Source organism: Peromyscus maniculatus, chromosome 1, assembly GCF_049852395.1.
Source record: "Peromyscus maniculatus bairdii isolate BWxNUB_F1_BW_parent chromosome 1, HU_Pman_BW_mat_3.1, whole genome shotgun sequence".
Taxonomy (NCBI): domain Eukaryota; kingdom Metazoa; phylum Chordata; class Mammalia; order Rodentia; family Cricetidae; genus Peromyscus; species Peromyscus maniculatus.
In genome coordinates, this window is record NC_134852.1 from 163,864,880 (window position 1) to 163,888,318 (window position 23,439).

At 41.6% G+C, this 23,439-nt stretch overlaps 1 protein-coding gene and 1 long non-coding RNA gene across 3 annotated transcripts; one reads left to right on the forward strand and one right to left on the reverse strand.

Annotated features, from left to right (window-relative positions):
* The first annotated feature begins 3,292 nt into the window (after positions 1-3,292).
* LOC102909480 (cobalamin binding intrinsic factor) lies at positions 3,293-15,459 on the forward strand. 2 transcript variants are annotated; one of them, XM_076560237.1, is made up of 9 exons: positions 3,293-3,417; positions 4,109-4,285; positions 5,390-5,503; positions 5,933-6,073; positions 6,367-6,548; positions 9,243-9,420; positions 10,480-10,681; positions 12,322-12,440; positions 15,205-15,459. In XM_076560237.1, the coding sequence occupies exons 1-9, from the start codon at positions 3,345-3,347 to the stop codon at positions 15,264-15,266; spliced, it is 1,248 nt and encodes a 415-aa protein (XP_076416352.1). In that variant the 5' UTR covers positions 3,293-3,344; the 3' UTR covers positions 15,267-15,459. The 2 variants fall into 2 exon arrangements, with proteins under 2 accessions (XP_076416352.1, XP_076416353.1); XM_076560238.1 differs by lacking the exon at positions 15,205-15,459 and having other exon boundaries at positions 10,480-10,610; positions 12,322-12,423.
* On the reverse strand, positions 3,362-23,407 carry LOC143270395 (uncharacterized). Its single transcript, XR_013047579.1, has 3 exons — positions 23,348-23,407; positions 22,086-22,170; positions 3,362-3,492 (listed from the first exon to the last, which is right to left on the reverse strand). It is a non-coding gene; the product is annotated as an uncharacterized LOC143270395 (long non-coding RNA).
* Between the last annotated feature and the right edge of the window lie 32 nt (positions 23,408-23,439).

A 23,439-nucleotide genomic window follows, 5' to 3' on the forward strand; every position in this document is an offset into this window, starting at 1 on the left:
GGCTCCCACATTTTACCCCAGGGTACTCTTGAGGAGAGAGGGATAAGAGATTTAGATAGAATAGAGGGGAGAGAAACAGACAAACACAAGATAGTCTTGGGAGGGTCTGGATCCTAATCCACTGGTCCATTCTGTCTCTTATAAAGGGTTATTTATAGGAATGCCAAGAGATGGAGCAAGAGACCTCCCACAGGACAGCCAAGTGCAGACCCTTTCCAATCACCTAGTAACCATGCACATTGTCAAGCAATCCTCTAATGCAGCTCTGCTGGGTAAAGCAAGTTCAGATATCACTAGGAAACCTTTGTGGGCCTCCACAATCCCCACTTCTTGATATAAAAGAGAGCCCCCCAGGCCCCTCAGATAGACTGTGCCTGTCTTATATCATCTTTCTTGATTAATTTTACAGTCATACATTCAGGAAGTTATCAAGAAGAACGTTGCCTGTTTTTGGCTACCAACCTCTGGCAAGAGGGAGTACAGAGCTTAATTCACCTCTGGCCCAAGCCCCTACTAAGAGCTTGCAAACATCCACAATGATCTCCACAGCTGCCACACCTCTCAGTAAAGGAGTAGAGGATAATAAAGATGGAATATCCCTATTGGAATAGGTCTAAGGTGATTACAGAAGTCTTAGCTGCACCAAGCCCTTTTCCTGGATCAAAACTTTCTCCTAACAGATGTTCAATAAAATTTTCAAGAGACTATTTTGATTCCCAGGAGAAAACAGTCATTTCAAAACACTTCAAAGTATCCACTCAAGTAAACAAAAACCCATGCTAATTATAAAGACACTTTTACAAACTAACTCGATTGTAGGAGACTTATACCTTTGTGGGAGGCCTACCCCTTTCTAAACAGAAACAGGAGTGGAAACATCCAGGAAGAAGACAGAAAGGCTGCCCTAATTATGACACCTTCACTTAAGTTTTCCAGGGGCTACTAAAATTATAAAATTATATTTTAAGCTATCAAAAAAGTATTCAAATATATCTAAAGATAAAAAAGTAATAAAAACTTCAAGATGCTTCTAATGTGATTGATTTGGTTTATCCTTTAAAAATTAATGTTAGCCAATTCGTCTGGACTAGATAGATATTGATGGAGTAACAAATATAATTCTAGTATGAACTTCATGATACACTTTTTACAAACTTACTTACATTCTACATTTAGATGTTTTACATTCAATATTTACACTTTTTACATGCTTATTTCGAAAGGAAACTCTATGGAACTATTTTAGCACATATCTAGACGAGATCTCTTAACAAAACTAACTTACATTAAAAAGCAAACTTTATAGTAAACATGTAGAAAAAAATCTCTTAACAGAACTAACTTGTTTTCTTTCAACAAGATATAAGAGTACACAAATCATAAGTTACCATAGTAAAAATTATAAGTGAACTCAGCACTGCTTTATTTCTGAAAGTTCTGAGTTCATGGTCAGCTTTAATAACCTTCTGAAAGTTTTCCTGACAGTTTGAAGTCAGAGGCTAATTTATCAATGGCTCCAGCTTCCCTAGACCCTGGAATTCAGTGAATGTCCTTGTTAAGGGCCTGTAACGCTTGCTGTGTGTGGATGTAACACTTGGGACAATGCCATTCCCCCAAAGTCACCTTTCCCCCTCAGGCTCTCTCAGCCATTCTGGAACTAGCAGAAATGTGCTCAGTAGCATCCAGAAGGGGGGCAGAACTGGGTTAAATAGAAGGAGGGGAAACTATCATCAAAATATATTGTATGAGAACAGAGTCTACTTTCAAACAAAGGAACAAATGAAAAAATATATTTTTATTTTTTATGTATAAATGTTTTCTCGAATAGATGTATGTGCACCACACGCATGACTGGTACCATGAGTGGTCAGAAGAGGCCACTGGATCCGCTGGAACAAGAACCACAGATGTTCGTGAGCCATATGTAGGTGCTATACTGACCCTGGGTCCTCTGTAAGAGGAATAAGCACTCTTAATCGCTCAGTCGTCTCTCTAAGCCTGATATTAATAAACACTGGGTAATATTTAGAGAGAGCTGAAAAATAAAGCCTAATACATTTAAATACATACTGATTGGACAAATATCTTGTTCTTTTAAGGCAGTACTTGTAAAACTTACCAAGGAATGAGCAATACTTTGAGAGAATTTCATTTTAATTCAATGTATTTAACTTTTACCTTAAAAAGATAAGATCACATATTGATATCTCACCTATCACATTCCATTCATAACTTACTCAGACCTTTATAACTTGGTAAGGCTTCCACTTTCTTTCTGATGCTGGGAAAACATCTAGCTATATTAACATTTACATTCATTTTTTTTTTGCTAAAAATATTTTCATTTTCACACCTTTTCAACAATATCTTTTTTTCCTATGTCCTGTTTCCTTTCTGTTTTATTTCCTTTCATCATATGATGAAACAGAGCAAAATAGTAAATTAAGTTAAAAAGAAAGTCAGCTCCAAACTACATGGCTAGCACTATAGAAATAAATTAATATCTCCAGTATGTATAGTATTAAATTATGCAGCTTTGTATATTTCCCTGCAGACACCACATAAAACAGGTCACTCAACAATAGTTTCTGCATTGTAAAGTCTAGGAAATGTTCTCATATAGGCATGCTTGTTTCCTTCATTGAGCGTAAACAGCAGATGGATCAAAGAAAATATCAATCAACTGAAGTTTACATCATCCAGCAGCAAAATAGGAAAAGCCCTGATAAAATGTCATCTCAAGGCACTCAGGAGTTTTAGACAGATGTTCCCCTTGATCGGGTAGGTGGAAGAGCAGCCCAACAACTGTTTCTATTGTAGATGTCATTACAACTAGAGACAAATAAAAGCCCCATCTCCTTGAAATAGTTTTCCTCTCAGCTGTTATGAAGGGCACAATGCCTTTACCCTTGGTCTCTTTTGCTGTTCACATTGGTGCTTGTCACAGAGCCAGAGACCACCCTGACTCAGGGTAGGGATTGTAGAGGAGTGTTGAAACCAAAGCGGTTGTGCCTCAACCACTTACTCAGGAATTTGTCAAGAGATACTCATTATTTTTGCTTCATTACCCAATCCTTGGGTTCTTACATCATTTTGTTGCTTAGAAGCCACCTTTACACAACATGGAGGGCCTATACAGTAAGTAAACTGAGATGGGTAAATGGGAATGAGATACATCAAGGTAGGAGGGGTCAGCATAGGTATTTAAAAGTGGCTGGGTCTGGAGCAAATTGTTCTACAAAAATAAGTGAAACAAGAGAAGGTAGAGGCACACCTCATTAACCTCATTAGCAAATACTGGTGTTGGTGGAAAGGGAGACGTGGACAGCACAAGAAAGCGGGGCATGGCTTGGCTTACCCTCTACCTTCTAAATGTTCTCTGGGCTGTGGCAGGAACCAGCACCCAAAGCTCTTGCTGTGAGTATGGTGATTATTCCAATGGCAAAGAAGCAGTCTCCCTCCAGAGAGGCAGAGATCTCAGGCACAGTTCTACTGTTGAGAGAGGGGTGGAACAGCAATCACTATAGGAGTTCTGAAGAGGTAGGCATAAGTCAAGGATGGAGACATAGTCATCTTTCATGACTTCACAGAATAATTCTTGGAGAGTCAAGTCAATGCACGTGGTTTTTGTTTTTTTTCCCAAGAGATGGTGAATTAATAATTGTAGGAATGTTGACTGCTGGAACAAGATAGATACTTAGTGGTAACTAAGACTACATGGGAGGTATGAATATCTGATAAGCAGATTATGCCTAAAATCATCAATATTTTTCATGAAAGAGTAGAGGGAAGTAATGCCAAAGAAAACAGTGACTAATAGGATATGAATAGAAATCATGTTAAATACTTCTGAGATGTACCGCTCAAAGTTAACACATGAAAAAAATCACTTTAAAGATAGAGATTGTTGGAGAAGATGTAAGGACTAATGAGCCTCTAAAGAAAAATGCTGGTATTTTCTGCATTTCTCTTCTGTCTCCTCAAATCTCTCAAGCCTTCTGCTAAAAGGCCTAGAAGACACAGGAACGACACTTCTGGGAAAGGGATGAGGGCTGGGGGGAATGAGGGATGAGTTGTGGGGTGTTACAAGTGGATTTCCTTTTCTCAGCTGTGCCCCCAGAACAGCAGCCCTGGGTCAATGGCCTACAAGTGCTCATGGAGAAGTCGGTGACGAAGTCAGACTTCACAAATCCCAGCATCCTGATTGCCATGAACCTGGCCGGTGCCTACAATCTGGAGGCCCAGAAGCTCCTGACTGACAGGCTCATGGCCACTGACAGTGCAGGTTAGACACTGGAGCCCCTCCCCGAAGCCTGAATCTTCCACATACAGGCTACCCCGGACCCCAGGTCTCTGTCATTGCCCACCCCAATTCACTCACCTTTCCCTGCACAGCAGAAGAACATCTGTAGCTAAACATATGTGACATCGGAATAGTCAGGGAAGAGGGGAGGGATGCACAGGGAGCTCCAGACTCAGGGAAGAAAGCAGACACTTCTGCTTCCAAATTTGTTGCTTATGAAAAAGTCACTGGATGCCACTTACTCACCTTGCTCTCTAAGGACACAAACAGTAACAACAGTGGCAGTAACAACAAAGTCTAGGCTCAATTCACTTCACATGAACTGCCTTGAGCTTCAAGATGCATGACAAGTTTACTTTCTGCCTCTAAGTCTCCACTGACTTTCGTGGGTTTTCTCCTTTCTTTTCTAAACAGACAGCACAGATTCTTTTCTTAGCATATATTAAACATAAGAAATAATTAGTTTCATTGTACAGTCATTGATTCACATAGACAACACTACATTCAATGTTTCTTCAAAGACTTATTTCCACATTTCTTTCTTTAGAAAAAAAGAGATTTTAAAATAATAGTGCACTACTGAAAAATCCAAATCCTAGATATGAGGCTCTGAATATATAAGGCTGGGAGACGCTGTGCATGGTGACATACACCTGTAAGCCCAGCACTCAGCAGGAGTGAGTTCTGGGCCAGCCAGGGATACAGAGTGTCTCAAACATTAAAGAGAGGTAGTGAGCAGCAGATGAGAGATGGGTTAGTCAGGGGGCTCCATGGGTAAAGGTGCTTGTTACACAGGCTTCCCCATCTGAGCTTGATCCCCAGAATCAATATAACATTAGAAGGAATAACTGACTCCACAAAGATGTCTTTTGACCTCCACATCTGTGTTGTGACTAGCACAGACACACAGACACACACACACACACACACACACACACACACACACATAATAATAATAATAATAATAATAATAATAATAATAATAAATACGTAGTTTAAACTTAAAAAAACAAGTCCTCAGTCTAGCCCTTGGTAACACTTTGCCCTGTAATGCCTGCCATCATAATTCTTTTCTCTTTTCCATAGACCTGACAAGTGGGCAACTAGCGCTCACCACTATGGCTCTCAACTCCTCATGCCGAGACCCTGGAAATAAAGTATCTATTCTGCAAAATGAAATGGAGAACTGGGTACCTCCAAGTAAGACCTCATGGGGAGGGAGGGAAGAGCGGAGGGCATCGTCCTACTGACAATTTTTAACCTGGAAAGGAAAGTTATAGAAGTAAGAAGAGCAAATATCAGGAAAGAGACACAAGGCCGCCTCTGCTCTGACAATGCCACCAGTGAGACACTCAGTTCTCAGCCAAAATGAGCTAGAGAAGCCAACTACCCAGGCATGGACTGGGCAGCCACCATCCTCCCCAGGGTCAGCACCATCCCTCTTCTCTTCAGATGCCAGATGACATTCTTACTCTGAGAAACACTGACGTCATCCTTTGCCAATATTGTCTCTTTTGGTGGTGACAGGTTTTCTAGTGATTTCTACTTAAAAGCTCCAGTCTATGCTACTCAAAACATCTCCAGTGTGGTGAGTGTTAATCTAAGGATGGTTCTCTGTTGTCTTCTGAGGCCCAGGTGCTGAAGCCTCAGCCTTCTATGGGCCCAGTCTGGCGATCCTCGCACTGTGCCAGAAGAACTCAGAGGCAACCTTACCCATCGCAGTGCGCTTTGCTAAGACCCTGATGAGGGAGTCTTCTCCCTTCAATGTGGGTAAGTTGATGCCATCAGACACTGACCAAGGTGAGAGTATCAGAGTCACAGTAGACAAGAGGTAGTGATGGAGGGGGAAGCAAAGGAGAAAAACCTTCCATGGAGGTAGAGCTGGGAGCTATGCAGGTGGGGGTGGATGAAAAACATTGAACAAAGATTCTCATAGGTCCTGTTTCACTAGTGATCCCAAGAACTAAAGGAGGTCCTGTCACTAGATCACAATAAGCACCTGATGATGAACATTGGCTGTGGTGGTGATTGTGGTGGGGATCTGTCTCCCCTCTGTCTTCCAGACACAGGAGCAGTAGCAACCTTGGCCCTGACTTGCATGTACAACAGGATTCCTGTAGGTTCTCAGGAAAATTACAGAGACCTGTTTGGTGAGGCACTGAAGGTTCTTGTGGATAATATCAGCTTGAGGATCAAAGATGATGGCATCATTGGGAACATCTACAGTACCGGCCTTGCCATGCAGGTAAACCTATCCTATGTGCTCCTAATCTAGGCCAGAATAATAACCCTGAACTGTAGCACCAAGGGACTTTGTGTCTACTAACACACCTGGAAAACTCCAACTAATATGATTTGGGGTCAATTCCTAAACTACTTTGCCTCAGTTTCTCCACTAGCAAAATGCAGGTATATGCTAGCTCATAGATAAAATGTAAAGACAAACTTAAAAGAATTCATCCTCCTTTCTTGGAAAAAATGAAACAAATAAATCAAAAATTTTGAGAGTTTATTAACAATAATAACCAGTTTACTAGTAACAGTCATACACCATTGAAAGTTTGATGCATATATACTAATATAAAGGCGGCTCTTCTGCTTCAAACTTGACAGGAAAGTTTCTTCTTTCCCTCTTATCTTTAGCCACAAAGAAAATTGGTTTCTATTTAAAATGATTAATGTAAGTAATCTAAAGATGACTCGAACACATACACACACACACACACACACACACACACACACACACACACACACAAATATAACCCAGTAAATAGCAGAGCCACGTCTGAGAATCTGGGTCTGTAATCCATTCTATGCCTCCCTCACATATCTCCAGGCTTAAATTAGGAAAGATGCTCCTTGACAGCCCCAAATCCATCACCATCTTCTAGCCCCTGTTCACCAGAGCAGGAATCATCCATGGACAGCAGATGTATCTATAGTGGTGGGGAGATATTAACAACCAGAACCAGAAATTATAGTCACAATTGGTCAAATCCTCTAGCCCATACTGAAATATTAATGGTCTAAATATCTTAGTAAATTAAGAGAAAAAAAAACACACCATGAACTCTCAGCCTCAAAAACACCAGGAAAGGGAGAGGGCTGGAGTTATGAGGTCAGCCCTAACCTTTGTTTAGCTCTTGGTTACTATTAGAAGGAAATGGTCTCCTAGGAGAAAAAAAGAGAGAGTGGTGTTGGTTCCCTCTACACACTAAAAAAAAAAAAATTAGGGAAGAGTCCAAACAGCACATGGAATAGTCAGTGTCAAGCATAAGAGTGAAGACAAATCACCAGTCCAAAATACCATATGCGGAATTGACCAAGAGCAAAGCCAGCATTTGTCATGAAACAAAACATTTTCCCCACAGCTGACCCATACAAAAGCATCCCCAGAACTCATGTCTACAAATTCCTGTGGAAAGCAGGCAGCCTGAAAGAATGAGGTTAAGACTGGGTTTGGCAGGTCAGGCCACGTGCTTAACCTTGTCTAAGGAGTTTGATTGTTTTAGTGCCAGATGCAGAACTGTTTACTTTGCTGATTTGGTTTAGAACGTCTATTTGGGATTTCATCACTTTCTAGGTACACTCTGGTAGATGACACCAGAGAATAAAAGCTTTTCCTATCAAAGGGTAAGACCTCATCCATATCCAGGTACCACTCACCATGTAGATTTCTTTTCACTTAACCATAACTCCTCCCTACCTGCCTGCTGAGGAGCATCTACCTGGTGCCTCTTAGACCAAACTGCCTTATAAAGTGGCCTCAACAGGGAGTAATGGTCTTCATTTGCCAAAGTTAACAGGGTGACCATACCTGTCACAAATGTCCAAGTGCCCACACTGCTCTCCCTAGCTGAAACAACTATCTATGACTCCCCTCCACCTTCTCCCATTTTCTCTTCCAGCTTCATGCAAATGTGTCATTAGCCAACAAAGCTTACTACCATACTTGGTGGCTCTAGTTAGCGTAACTGTAAAGGAAGGGAGGATGCAATGAGTTTCCACATCATGCCTTGCAAAATGCTTTTCCACACATGCACACTGGACTCTCAAATGATACCCGCTCCAAAGACGAGCAGGATTTATATTTTCTAATTTGCCCCAAAGAAAGAAAACTAGACAAGCATAAGTGCATCACTTGGTATAGTAATCCAAATTCATTATTCCACTTCCAAAAGCCCAATTTTAAAAATACCAACTTAATATTTCACATTCCTGGGTGTGTCCAAGGCTAAATGAAGTGGTTTCAAGAAAAACCATAAAAAGATCAAATGATGGCATTTAATAACCAGATTTTCTCTTTCAGCATTAGTGAACAGGGAAGGGCTGGTTGGTGTAAGAATCCACCAGTCACTGTTCCCAAGAACTCCAGTGCAATGCAGAACATGATTCCATCCCAAGGCCAGGGTTGTGGAAACTATGACTGACAGTCCTGACATAGACATGGGCTTTTGGAGAAGTTCACCGAAAGGTGTTCATGACAACACAAATCAAAAACAGTCTACTGCATGTGCCAGTCCAGCTGCCCTAGACTACAGCTCCTTCCGTGGTTTGCTTTGTTACTCTTGTTCCACATTTAAAAACTATTCACATATACAGCAGTCTTGGCTGTATTTCCTGACTCTAGTCATTGACTAAATAATTGTTCAGTGGCTATTTTCTAAAAATCATTTGTCAGTGTTTGTTTCTTTAATTGTTTTATTTTATCTTATGTGTATGGGGTGTTTTTCCTACCTGTATGTCTATGCATCATATGCATGCCTAACACCTGAGGAGGCCATCCATAGAGGGCAAGGCCTTGTGCTGCTTCAGTTTGAATTCTGGAAGATCATAATGATTAGCAAGAAAGTTCATTCCTCCTGAAAGCCAACTTCCTGCTATACCTAATCTTTCCTCTCTTTCTCTCTCCTGCCCATGCCTGCCCCCTCTCTCCTAGGCTCTGTCTGTGACACCTGAGCAACCTATCAAGAAATGGGACTGCCAACAGACTATGGATATGATACTCAATAAGATTAAGCAGGGGAAATTCCAAAACCCCATGTCCATTGCTCAAATTCTCCCCTCCTTGAAAGGCAAGACTTACCTAGATGTGCCCCAAGTAAATTGTGGTCCTGGTAAGAACTTTTCAATGGCTTCCCCTTTTATAACATAAATTACTACTTAAAGTACAATGGCATGTGGCTTGATGTTGAGTGGAATATTAGATTGTTTTGTCAATTCATCCCAGATAGGTAGAGCTATGATCTCCAATCCCCAAGCATGTGTACTAGCCCATAGCCAAAGGGCCTAGCTTAAGAATTCAGTTCCTTATACGAACACCAACTTTAACAAGGTAGATGGCCTGTGGTCACAACAAGGAGCTTCATTCATTTGAAAAATGTACTGCCAAACATCACACATGTCTCATCTGCTCTTTACAAAGTCAAAAGAGAGACATGCAGATGAAACTACAGACTTTACAGTAATGAAATCAGTATTAAATAGAAATCAACATCACCTACATCACAAAGGCAAAAAGAAGAAGAGAAGGAAGAAGGAGAGGAGGAGATGAATAACCAATTGTTGATTTTATTTGAAGGGCTGAAAAGGAACAAATGAAATTCACTCAAGCCTTAAGGATGTAATAATGACAGCCTGACACTCACAGAACACCAACAGGATGAGGTAGAAGCATAACATGTTACTTTGTAGCATTTTGTATCCAATCAAATACAATACTGAAATATTTAAAATTCCTATTGCCCATAAAGAGCCTTCCTAAAACTTTTGTCACTCCAGAAAAAGTCTCTGAAATCAACTCCTTCAATTCTTTTTATTCTTATCAAATACTTCCGCTTGCATCCACTAGCTAGTTTCATATGACAAGAAGAAACTATAAGCTCCTCATAGACTTCAGTGCCGAATCTACAGGAGCCAAACTCAAGCAAACCCACTGCCACTGTGTGAAACACCTTAGCCTGACTCCCTGTGCTGCTGCCCAGTGACAGCACAAGTCTAACACGGAGTCCTTGTTAGACAACTTCTGGATAGTTGTCCCAGTATTTTGTTGAATAGCCTAAAGATTACTATTTTCTTGAAATCTTTTCTGAGATAAGTTCCCAATAACATTGACTTTTGCATCCCTCACTCAAACACCAAAATCTTTAATAAACTTGGCCTTTTTGCCCTCACAGATCATGAAGTGCCACCAACTCCAGCTGACTATCCTACTCCCGTCCCCCCCTCAGTGTCTAACATTACCGTCATATACACCATAAACAACCAGCTGACAGAGGCTGATCAGCTCTTCAATGAGACTATTGAGGTTAGTGTGAGGAATGGATCTGTGCTATTTGCTGTCCTAGAAGAAGCACAGCGCAAAAACTCCATGTTCAAGTGAGTAGTGCAAGTGATGTTGTCATCCCCCCAAAGCCATACTCAAACTCCTCCATATTCTCCCTCTCTCTCTCTCTCTCTCTCTCTCTCTCTCTCTCTCTCTCTCTCTCTCTCTCTCTCGCCTCTGTACTCTCTCTTTTCCTGTCTTCATCTCTCCCTCTCTCTATCCCTCCCTCCCCTCCCTATCTCAATAAGATCACATAACATGTAACTAATAGAGTTCAGAGCTAAGCATGTATTTGATTGTCTTCAAAATTCATGTTTCTACCCACTGTCCTGTTAGGAAAGAGTAGAATATGGAAATGTATCAGAGGGGAGAATTAAATGTTGGGAAATGTTAACCATTTGCAAAAAGAGGAAGTAATAGAGGAAGATACGAAGGTCACAGTTTAGTATCAAGGAACCATGCCAATTCATGTAAAACAGAAGAGGACACTTGAGGACCAAACTCTCTGGATACAATCTACAAGTTTAGCATTTAATATTGCCTCATTTTTCTTCTGTCTGTAAATATAAAAATGACATATGATACATACATAATAGAAACTTGGAGAGAGAGAAAAAAACACAAAGAATAAATTGCCTCCACAACCACAAAATAATCAGTTACTTAATAATCTGATAGAAGAATCCATCCCTGGTGCATGAGCAGGCTTTTTGGAGACCACTACCTCTGATGGGACAACTTGTGCAGTCTTGAGGCAAAGGAAGGGCTTGGACTTGCCTCTAGTGGTTGTGCCTCCCCATGAGAGGACTTGCCTTCTTGTGGGGCGAGTGGGGGGTGGGTTGAGAAGGGAATGTTGGGGGGTGGGAGAAGGGAAGAGGGGGATCTTTGATTAGTGTGTAAAATGAATGAAAAATTTTTAATTAAAAAAAGAAAGAAAATAATCTGATAGATTTTTCTATGCATAGTACAAACAATTGTGATTCTTTATATATATGGGCTAGCATACATTTCTCTAAAATTTGAGTTCTTTATTTTTTTAAAAGTATTTTATTTTTAATTACATAAGGAATGCATATGCACATGTGAGTGCAGGTACCTACGGAGGCCAAAGGCACCAGACACCATGCTTTTTTGAAGTCAGTCCTCTGAGAATTTGGACATCGCCAAAGTTGATCAATAATAGAACACATCCCCAAACGATCCTCATGCACACTGTCCTCTATGATGGCTACTCCTTTTATTGCCATGTAATAGTCTATAAGGGAGAACCTTGGGCACTAACTGAGCCATGGAGATGTATGTAAGAGTAGAAATGTTTTATTGTACATATATGAAGGGACTCATTAGTCTGGAGTGCTCACCAAACCAAACAGAAATTAACCCATGGAATCTGGCAAACATATACTGTGCAAACTAAACTGTTTGTTCTAAATAACATATCCATAAAACATGACTATCTAAATATGGAAATACCTATCAACCTACTCAAGTGAAAATATAAAGAAAGACCCCTTTATCTATTAATTGAAATTCCATTTTAAGTGGCATGATTATATACTCATTACTCATTTGCATTTTCTCTTTTGAACATTATTTGCATCTGCTCTTTAAAGCATTTGAACATCTGTCCTCCATCTTGCCTCCTGTTGTCTGACTTCAACTAAGGTGGTAACTATTTACATTTTTTTCTTAGATTTGAAACCAGAATGACATCTTGGGGCCATTTTGTTACTTCTATCAACAATATTGCTGGAAATGTTAATCACAGGACATACTGGGAGTTCCTTAGTAGCAAAATGCCTTTGGATGAAGGTAAGGAAAGCAAAGGAATATGTTTTTCTTCCACTTGGAAGGCTACATTTATGAATTCTTTAATTAATGTACTTGATAAATATGATGCTGTACGTGCTTATGATAAGGATATACATAGGAACTGAGTGTCATATGTAGTCATTACATAAATACTCTGCAATTATTAGTGACTCTTTTTACAGGAAGGTAACTAAATCCATGAAATGTGATGTGAATTATATACATTGGTGATGAACTCCAAGTAACCAATAATGCATAAGTGTAGCATTAAGTAAAGAAATAAAAGCACATCCCCCTTGGGGTCACTTTATCAAGAGTGAGTCCAGATTTGAATTCTCTATTTCATTAAACCTGTGTCTTCCATCCTCTGTCTTTCTGTTGCATGAGTGTGAATCTGTGCCTGCCTGAAGAAGACTGTCTTGTCAGTCTGTGGCCTGTGTGTGCTGTGTGCACCTGTCATGTGTCTCTGTCTGTGTGTCTGTGCCTCCCAAAGGACTTAGCTCTGTGTCTATTGAACAGCACAGAGAGTATCACATGAGGAAAGAATGGGATACTTTATAGAAATCTTTAACAGTAACACAAATATCACCAATGTTTACAAACCAATTTCCATAAATGGATGCTTTCAAACTTTACAGTAGATTTTAGGAAGTTGCTTTCAACTTCTGTATTTGCTGCTTTCAGCAAATGATACACATGCATTGTTCTGGGTAAGAGGCATGGAAGAATATATAACTTAAGAACTTAATATTACATCTATGCATTATCTTAGGTTGTAAAAGTTGATTACATGAGAAATTCAAGGCAAGTATGTTGATTCTTATACTGTTCTCAGAAAGGCAGGTTAAGTAAACAGGCTGAGTACTCAGTAAGGTAACAGTCTTAAATATTAAGTGACCTCAAGTTATATTATTAACCCTACCAGTGAGGTCCAACAAAAAAAAATTCCAGTCTCTTAGAATGCAAGAGGTTTTCATAATATCACATCATCACGAGATGTCAAAGTGACCTGTATGAAACACAAGCCTAGAATTTAACAGAACATACAACCAAGTCCAGGTTCCCAAACTCTAGGACAAGTGAGCTTTCTAACATAGCTTCATCAAAAATTCAGCCCTCACCATCTGTTTAGTCTCTCACAGAAGGAATGTTGTGATGGTATTTATGTGGTAAATATAGCTAATATAGTGAAACTCAGATTCCAGCAAAACCTCAATTTTTCTGAATGTTTTGCATAAATGCTGAAACATCTTCCCACTTAAAGAGCACTGAGGCATGCTTTTGTCTAAGCTTCAGGTTGACCTGACATTGATTGTTACCATGAGGAAGACTGTAAACCAGAGTCACAGGAGGCCAATGCTGTATCCTGCAGGCTCCATCCTCCAGTTTCACCATGGGAGAGATGTTTTGCTTGTCATCTACCATATAGTTAGGAAAAACTGGCCAGTCAGAATTCATGAGCCACAGCAACAGGCTTTGTAGAAAGCTCTTCTCATAGTCATAATCTACATTAGACAAATAAGGAATCCGTCTCTATAGCTATAAAATGGAAATACCACTCCCTGGGTTGTTGTAAGGATTAGAAAAACTGTTTACAAATATTAACTACAATATCTTTTGCAGATTACGTGTTCAAAACACTGTTATTATTGTCATTTCTCCCACCACCTTGATCTCAAGAAATCATTCTGAAATTTTAAAGGGATTATTCCCCTTGTCTGCCAATTACTTCCCTTCTCTGGGAACAAGGACAGTAAAAGTAAAGATATCAGATTCAAAAATATTTGGGCATGAAATTGTCATACTTCCTGTTGCCTGAACACCTAAAAGATAAAAGATATCAACATCATCTATCCTTCTTATCCTGGAAGATTCTCAGCCTACTGCCCCTCCTATTTCTTACAAAATCTTCCAAAAATAAGTGAAATTCTCCCTTAAATACTTTAATTTGAGCTATTTATTGTATGATTCCTATGTGGCAGATATTGTTTCTGATATTAAACACAACATTTCAGAGAAAATATTTAACAAAATTTTCTACATAAGAGAAAAGAGACTGGCACATCTTAAGGGGTTCCCCCAAAGACATGATCCATAAAATGGCAACCTAAATGCTAAAAAAGAGAAATATATAGATATTTGTAAAGCAATATAAAAAAAGCAAATACAAGAGGAAAATAAAGTATCTTTACCAAAAAGAAGAGGAGGAGGGGGGAGGGAGGGACAGAGGGGGAAGCCACCCCACCCGTCCTAGGGACTGGAGAGATGGCTTCACAGTTAAAAGCACCTGCTGCTCTTGCAGAGGACCCAGCACCCACATCAAATGACTCACAACAGCCTGTAATCACAGTTCCTCTTCTGGCTTCCACCAGCACCTTCACACATGTGGTACACACACACACACACACACACACACACACACACACACACACACACAACTAATAAATCTTTTTAAAAGAAAGAAATCCCTAAACAGGGCTAGCAAGAGCTGGTAAAGACATTTGACACCAGACCTGAGTTGGATTCCTGAGACCCACATGATGAAAAGAGAGAATCAACTCTGACCTTCACATGCATGCACCTACACACATACACACAAACAAGTAACAATAATAAAAATATTTTAAAGAAATCCTTAAACATCCCAAATTCATATTTCTGACCACTTCTCCCCATGGCAATCTAACAAGCTTAATGGGCTGATGTTTTAGTGTGGGACGTTTACGTGCCCCATGGACATTTGTTATCCTTTGCCTCTTTCCAGGGGTCGATTATTATGTTCCCTCCAACTATGAGCACATCACAGCCAACTTCACCCGATACTGAGGAGGATCTTCTGCTGCATGTGACCAAAGGATGAGGTTTTTTTTTTCCATTTCATTATAAATCTGTGCCAAGAAAAGTTGATGTTAACAATGCTACTCCATTCCTGATTTAAAAAACAAAACAAAAAAACAAAGAGCCAATATGTGGTTCTTTCTCTCCATTGTGACTTATGAAATAAAATTTCTGGCTTCTCAAAACTGACTATCAGTTGTCATTTACACCTATGACAAGGCAGAAGTAAAGCCCCAGTGATTTGGGAAGATCAATGCAATCTTCTGGATTAAACAACACACTCTCTGTCTCTGGCTATCAGATATTTTCTTATCCCTCTCTCCTCCTCCTAAGAAGGATAGAAAGGGGAAAGGTAGGAACTGGACTCCCACAGTCTCCCATAGATGGTGCCAGAATGTGAGGCTTAGGTACAAAAGGATATGAGAGTGGACACCACGGGAGGGGGGGGGGGGCGGGGATGCCTAGTAATGAATTAAGTTGAGGGGGTGGTATTGTATTCTTCAGGAGTAAAAATTTAAATATAAAGCAGAGTAGTTCAAGTTAAGATGCAGCAAGTCTCTCTCTCTCTCTCTCTCTCTCTCTCTCTCTCTCTCTCTCTCTCTCTCTCTCTCTCTTAATCTCTATCTACTAAATTAGGTCTAAAAATGTTAGTATAAGTAAGTCATAGAAGTTTTGTAAAGTTTAGTTCGAGAAATGTAGGCCTAGGTATGTTAGGGTAGAATAGGCTTTAAGCACAGGGATACTGTGAAACTTAGAGTAGTTTTCCCCCAGAGTACAGACGGGACCTGGGACACAGAGAGTAGCATCCAGGACTGAGCAGATGCTGTGAACCTGGCAGTCGAAGAAGGAAAAGCCGCTTCAGAGATTGCCAGCTTCAGAAAGCAGCAGCGTGAGAGGGTAACCTAGTATCAGCAGCTGAGACCCTTGAGGCATCGTCGCAGCAGATGCCCAAGAGACAGCTCAAGCAAGCAGCAAGGGTCTGTGAGTCTCCTGCAGTGAAAAAGCCACAGTGAGGAGAGCAGGTCGGTTACGGTGCTTGTGAAAGCTCCACTGACATGACTTGAGGCTCCACTCAGCCTTGACAAGCCCAGCAGAGACTCTGCATGAGAGGTGAACCGCAGGCAGCGGCTGGAACTTGGAGAGTGTAGCAGGGACTTTGGACCCCAGCAACTGGAGCAGAGCTGCACGGGCTGCTGGCGAGTGAGAGTACAGGGTGCTGTGGCAGCTGTATAAGAGACAAAGCCTCCAGAGAAACATACCCTCGGGGCGCAACCAGAAGGGCCAGAGAACAGGTGCTTTTGAGTCTGCATGTGTGCGTTTGGGGATACCAAGGTAGGCCTGACTACTGTGAGCAGTGGTGCAGTGGTGGAGCAGCAGTGGTGAGCGGTGGGGGCGGGGGGGGGAGCCCTGCAAAGGCCAGGCAGCATCCCCAAGAGCACCACTGCCGAGGCGGTGTGGAACACAAGGGAAGCTGCTGGCTGATAGGACGGACGCCCAGGCCAGGATGAGCCCTGGCATGGAGAGAGCCCCCGAGGTATTGAAATCCTCTCTGCAATGAAATGTACAGGGTCTGAGTTCCTAGCAATAGGATATAGCAGCAATGCTCCAGGCTGAATGGCAGAGATGCTGAAACTCAGGCCAGTCTGAGCTCCCAGCAGCAGAGTAAGGTGGAGCTGCCCTGAGGGTGGCAATCGACTCTAGAAGCAGGGCAGCACATGGAGGTTTCTGGGACCTGGAGTGCTGCATGCAAAGCCATCAACAGAGCAGGTAATGGGACCTGAGGAAGCCACAGCTCATAGTGGCTGGGTTTCCTCCCGGATTGAGGTGTTGATTTGAGAGCTGTAGCTCATAGAAGCAGGCGGCATTCAGTGGTTCAGCACAAGCTGAGCTATATACTATACACTCTCACTGTGGCTTTTTCACTGCAGGAGACGCACAGACCCTTGCTGCTTGCTTGAGCTGTCTCGTGGGCATCTGCTGCGACGATGCCTCAAGGGTCTCAGCTGCTGATACTAGGTTACCCTCTCACGCTGCTGCTTTCTGAAGCTGGCAATCTCTGAAGCGGCTTTTCCTTCTTCGACTGCCAGGTTCACAGCATCTGCTCAGTCCTGGATGCTACTCTCTGTGTCCCAGGTCCCGTCTGTACTCTGGGGGAAAACCACTCTAAGTTTCACAGTATCCCTGTACTTAAAGCCTATTCTACCCTAATATACCTAAGATATATATATATATATATATATATATATATATATATATATATATATATATATATTACACTCTCCCACAATATATACAAACACATTTGTGTGAGATGAACAAAATTATTCCATATATAATTCCAGAATGGTTTGTAGCTCAGTAAATGATGTAATAACTTATATCTCCAATATTTTTCTGGATAAATTCATGTCTTAAAATGTTTCATGGTTGGGGAGGGGGCAGGAGAGATAGCTTGTCTGCCCTTCAATTCCCAGCACCCACATGGCAGCTCACAGCTCTCTGTAAACCCAGTTCCAGGCAATCTAACACCCTCTTCCAGCCTCCATGGACACTGCATGCACATAGTGCACAGACTTACATGGACATATAGGCACACAAAACACCCATACACATAAAACAAAATTTAAAAACTAAAAATGTTCCTGGGGATCAAGAGGTGGATTCATGGGTAAAGTGGGTGCTGTACAATCATGAAGAGCTGAGTCTAGATGCCCAGCACCCACCTAAAATAGTTAGGCATGGGATCATGTGACCATCCCTAACCCCAGCACTGGGGAGGTAGTGATAAGCAAGTGCCTGGAGCATACTTGCCAGTGAGTCTAACCAAAACAGCAGGATCCAGTTTCAGTTAGAGACCTTGTCTCACAGACCAAGATGGAGCACACACTAGGAACACCTGATGTTGGTCTCTGGTCTCTATGTGTGCACACATGGACAGGCACACCCACACACATGAACACTCACACACACACATGCACACCCACATACACCATACATACACAAAAATAAAATAACAGTCTGAAAATACTGTGTGAGAAGCAATCTGGATAAAGAAGCAAAAGACCTGAGCCACCATTCCGTACATGATTGTAATAAGCACAGTGGCTGACCTGGGCAAGTATCCAACTAAAAACACCAGGTTCCTCATTGGTAAAATGAGGAACCTGGCTGTCCTTAGTTTAGAAAAAGTTAAAGAACTTTCATTTTAGCAGGCATGGTGGTACTGGCCTATAATCCCTGCACATAGGAGGGTGCAGAATCCAGAATTTAAACCAGATGGGATTTACACAGAGAAAGAAAACAAAAGAAAGGAGAGACGACCCTTTAAGATACATACATTGTTAGTAATAAGATACTTACACAGCCAGGCAGCAGTGGCGCACGCCGTTAATCCCAGCACTTGGGAGGCAGAGCCAGGCAGATTTCTGTGAGTTCGAGGCCAGCCTGGTCTAGAGAGCAAGATCCAGGACAGGTGCCAAAACTACACGGAAAAACCCTGTCTCAAAAAAAAAAAAAAGATACTTACACAACCTGGAATAAAACAAATAGCTAAATAGCTAGAATAAAACACACACACACAAAGAATGAATTCAAATGTAACTGTCACAGCATATCACAAACTCGTGCACGCCCTCAGGGTTACATAGCTCAAGGTGCTCAAGAATACACTTGGCTTGGGTGTGACTAGAAAAGCACATTGGTTCATAGTTCATGTGTTTCCATTCATTTGGCTATTTGTCCCTGTGCTTTATCCAACCTTGGTTTCAACAATTCTCGCTCATATAAACCCTCCCAAAGGCTGAGGGGCCCCCAACTGGATCAGGCCCTCTGAATAGGTGAGACAGTTGATTGGCTTGATCTGTTTGGGAGGCATCTAGGCAGTGGTACCAGGTCCTGGGCTCGCTGCATGAGTTAGCTGTTTGAAACCTGGGACTTATACAGGGACGCTTGGCTCAATCTGGGAGGAGGGGACTGGACCTGCCTGGACTGAGTCTATCAGGTCGATCTCAGTCCTCGGGGGTGGCCTTGATCTGGAGGTGGTGGGAATGGGGGGTGGGCTGGGGGGAAGGGGAGGGGGCAGGAAGGGGGAGAACAAGGGAATCTGTGACTGTTGTAGAACTGAATAGTATTGTAAAATAAAATAAAAATAATAATATTCTAAATAAAAAAGGCTCCTGTTTGATTATTCATAGACATTTAAAATAAAAATCTTCATAAAACTGAAAAAAAAAAAGAAAAGAAAAGCACATTGGTGCCCTCTAATGGCCACAAATTGGTAAAGCCTAAACTTTGGAGGTGCAGTCAGCTACATATACTTTTGCAATGCTCCCAGGAAGACAGAAAGCATGTTTTCCCCAAGTAAGAAGTGTACACAATTGTATGTGCCTTTGACTAGATGTGTGAGTGACCTGTGCAAAGTACAAGCACATGGTCAAGTACACCACCTTCTTAAGGAACTGGAACTAGGTAGATGAAACCTTCTGTCTCTTCCAGAGCAGAGACAGAAACGGGAAGTCTATGGAATGGAGAACATGATTTCAATCTATACAAGTAGGCAGTAGTTAGGAAACCCAATACATAACAAACAGTTTTGAAGTAACCATATCCTTTTTAAATTAGTATTCACAGTATGGGCTGTTCATATTTCATTTTTGTTGATCCTCTCCCCTGCCTCATGCCTAGCCCCTGCCCCATCACCTGCTGGTGCCCTTCCTTTTCCCTCCTGCCCTCCTTCTGTTTTCATGTCACATGTATTCTGTTCCCTTTTTTCCCTTCTCTTTTCCGCTCCCCAATTCTCCCTTAAGACGTGCCCCCCCATTGGTCCCCTTTCTAGTTTACACACACACACACACACACACACATTAAAATCAAGGATCCACCTACAAGAGACAGAATAAGCAGTTTTGAATTGATATGGGAAGGTGAAATCATGCATTTGAAAAACAAACTAGTCTACATACAAATCATGCATTTGAAAAGCAAACTAGTCTACATACAAGCAAATCACAAACGCTGAAATCAAAAGCATGAGGGAGAGCTTGATATCACTCATCAATGAAGAAATGAAAACTAGCCTCTCACCACTATGTGCCTATAATTCATTAAGCTGGGGGATGCCATCGACATCAGCTTCACCCAGCTTTTGTTCACTAGCTTTATCCAGACAGTGTGGGGCTGATATTTTGTTGTTTGTTGCTGCTGTTGCGTTTCCCCTTTATCCTCACACTTAAAAATGGCAACTGCTACTGGTTCAAGAGGTGGCTCAAAGGTTAAGAGCAATTGCTGCTCTTTCAGAGGAACTTGGCTCTGGTGCCACATCTATGGGTGGCTTACAAGCACCTGGAACTACAGCTCCCTCTTCTGGCCTATGTGGACACCTGCACATGCATGCAAATGTCATTTGTAAAATTGTCCCTCCTAGTTACAGAGAACATAATTTCAAAATCTAAATGCTCAATACCACACGATACTACGATGAATTAAATTTAGGGGGAAAACTGCCTCTCAACTCAGTACTATTTTAAGTAGAGAGATAACAAAGGAAATAAGACAGGAAGAAGAGGATCTCTGTTTCCTTGTTTTAGATTCTTCCCAATCAAGTAAGATTTTTGTTTGCCTCTGATCAGGCACCTTTGCTTACCTTCCCGGAATGAGTGGCACCTGTTGTAGGCTGAATTACATCTCTTTTTAAAAATGTTGAAGTCCTGACTCCTCCCTCATCCTTCAAAATGTGGCTGTTTGCCAGGGCAAGAGGGGGAATATGGTCTTTACAAAAGTAAACAAGTTAAAATTATGTCCTCAGGGTCCATTAACACTTTGGAAGTAGATGCATTGTATAGGTGTGTAGATTTGTAAGCAATTTTCCCAGTATATGTTACAAGTATTATAGACTGTGTTTACTCTTTGTGAAATTAATTCTTCTTTTTTGTGTGTTTTTGTTTTTGTTTTCATTTTTTGGAAACAGGGTTTCTCTGTGTAGCTTTGTGCCTTTCCTGGAACTCACTCTGTAGCCCAGGCTGGCCTCGAACTCACAGAGATCCACCTGCCTCTGCCTCCCGAGTGCTGGGATTAAAGGCATGCACCACCACCGCCCGGCAAAATGTGAAATTAATTCTTAAGGGCACACAGATTTGCATGACTTAAGCACAACAGACATGTCTCATTTATAATACCATCTGTCTCGCAAAAGCTTGGATACAAATCCTCTTGTTCTAATGATTACAAAGCTCCAGTCTCATAAAAAAAAAATGTGCCCAACATTTTCAAAAAGATTATATATTATTTCTTTTCCCTTCGTTATTAATTTATGGTGTGATCCATTCACTAAGGTCTCTGAAGCCACAGAGACTGTGCTCAAATTTTTCATTGTAATGATGAGAAAAATCCTTTGCAAAATAATTATAATGATTTTGAAGCAAACATTACTAAAAAACATTAGCTTATCTCTAGGGCTCACGAGGTAAATAAAAACAAAATGAAATACTGACATCTCTACCTTCACTTTGTGTCTTTATTCTGGCCAAAGACCCAGAGATAAGTCACTGTCTTTAACTTTCCCTTTTGGGATACCTTTTTATTTTGATTGTACCGTGTGTGTGTGTGTGTGTGTGTGTGTGTGTGTGTGTGTGTGTGCGCGTGTGTGCGTGCTTGCGCGCGTTCGAGTGCTACATGCATGTCTAAATCCCCCAAGGAAGCCAGAAGAGGATGTCTGGATGTCTGGTCCCTTGGAACTAGAGTTATAGATTATTGTGAGCCACAGTGTGGCTGCTGAGAACTGAACCCAGGTCCTTATCTACCCAGACACACCTGCAGCTCCTTCTCTTGGATTTCTTGAAGAGAAAAACTTGAAGACAGAATGCTGCCCCTCTTCTGAGAAGACCAAGACTGCATCCTGAAACATAATTGATGTCATAGAAACAGATTGATCCTGTTAAAACCATGCCAGCTTGAGATGACTACTATGCCAAACCAGAACTTAGGCAATGACCACCCAGACCCCTTGACCGAGGCTACTCAATTATGTATACTTTTTAGTCAACCCCCTACCTTGTACCCCAATTTGCCCTCTATTTAAACTAAAAGGTATGGGCATGGTGGAACATGGGGAAGCTGGAGCAGGAGATCTCTGTGAGTTTGAGGCCAGCCTGGTTTGAGGCCAGCCTGGTCTACATAGTGAGGTCTAGGACAGCCAGGAGTATACAGAGAGATTCTGTCTCTAAATAAACACACACACATACATACATACATACATACATACATTGGAGGAAGGAAAGAAAGGAGAGAAGGGAGGAAGGGAGAGAGGGGGAGGGAAGGAAGGAAGGAAGGAAGGAAGGAAGGAAGGAAGGAAGGAAGGAAGGAAGGAAGGAAAAAGAAAGAGAGAGAGAAAGAAAGAAAGAGAGGGAGGGAGGGAGGGAGGGAGGGAGGGAGGGAGGGAGGGAGGGGAGGGGAGGGGAGGGGAGGGGAGGGGAGAGGAGAGGAGAAGAGAAGAGAAGAGAAGAGAAGAAAGAGAAGAGAAGAGAAGAGAAGAGAAGAGAAGAGAAGAGAAGAAAAGAAAAGAAAAGAAAAGAAAAGAAAAGAAAAGAAAAGAAAAGAAAAGAAAAGAAAAGAAACTTAAAGCCCATGTCAGAGCCATGAAGACAGTCTTGGATGGTCACTGGACCCCTTCATCTGTTATTTCAAATGAAGGCACCTTAAATGAATAGTATGTTTTCGCCATTACTTCTCTTTAATTGATATATTGGGACAAGCGATCGAACCTAGCCTGTTGGGACTGTCCAAGCCTGGGCTTTTACCTTGAAAACTCCAGCTAGAGCCCTTCTCATGGATTTATCAGGACAAAACTCTGCAAGAGTCCAGTAAATACGCCAATGACAAATCAATGTCATCTTGCTAACGTCCGCTAGAGAAGGGATATAATGCAGCGAAAGTTAAGGGAACCACTTGCCTATCAAACCTCAGGTTTTCCCAGCTTTCTAAACCAAGGAGAAAAATCCGAGCGGTCACTATGTGAGAAACCGGAGACCCTGAGAGAAACACGGAACGCCTGGGCGTGGCTGGGCGTGCCAGACCTTTAACCCGCAGACTCCTGCTCCGGAACCAAGAGTAGGGCTCAAGTTTCCTCCGCTTCCGTCAGGACTCTAAGGAGAGAAGTGTATAACGT

Coding starts and splice junctions, on each gene's coding strand:
- LOC102909480 (XM_076560237.1), top strand. CDS start 3,345: ATGGCTTGGCTTACCCTCTACCTTCTAAATGTTCTCTGGGCTGTGGCA. Junction 3,418..4,108: donor CAGCACCCAAAGCTCTTGCT/GTGAGTATGGTG, acceptor TCCTTTTCTCAG/CTGTGCCCCCAGAACAGCAG. Junction 6,074..6,366: donor GTCTTCTCCCTTCAATGTGG/GTAAGTTGATGC, acceptor TCTGTCTTCCAG/ACACAGGAGCAGTAGCAACC.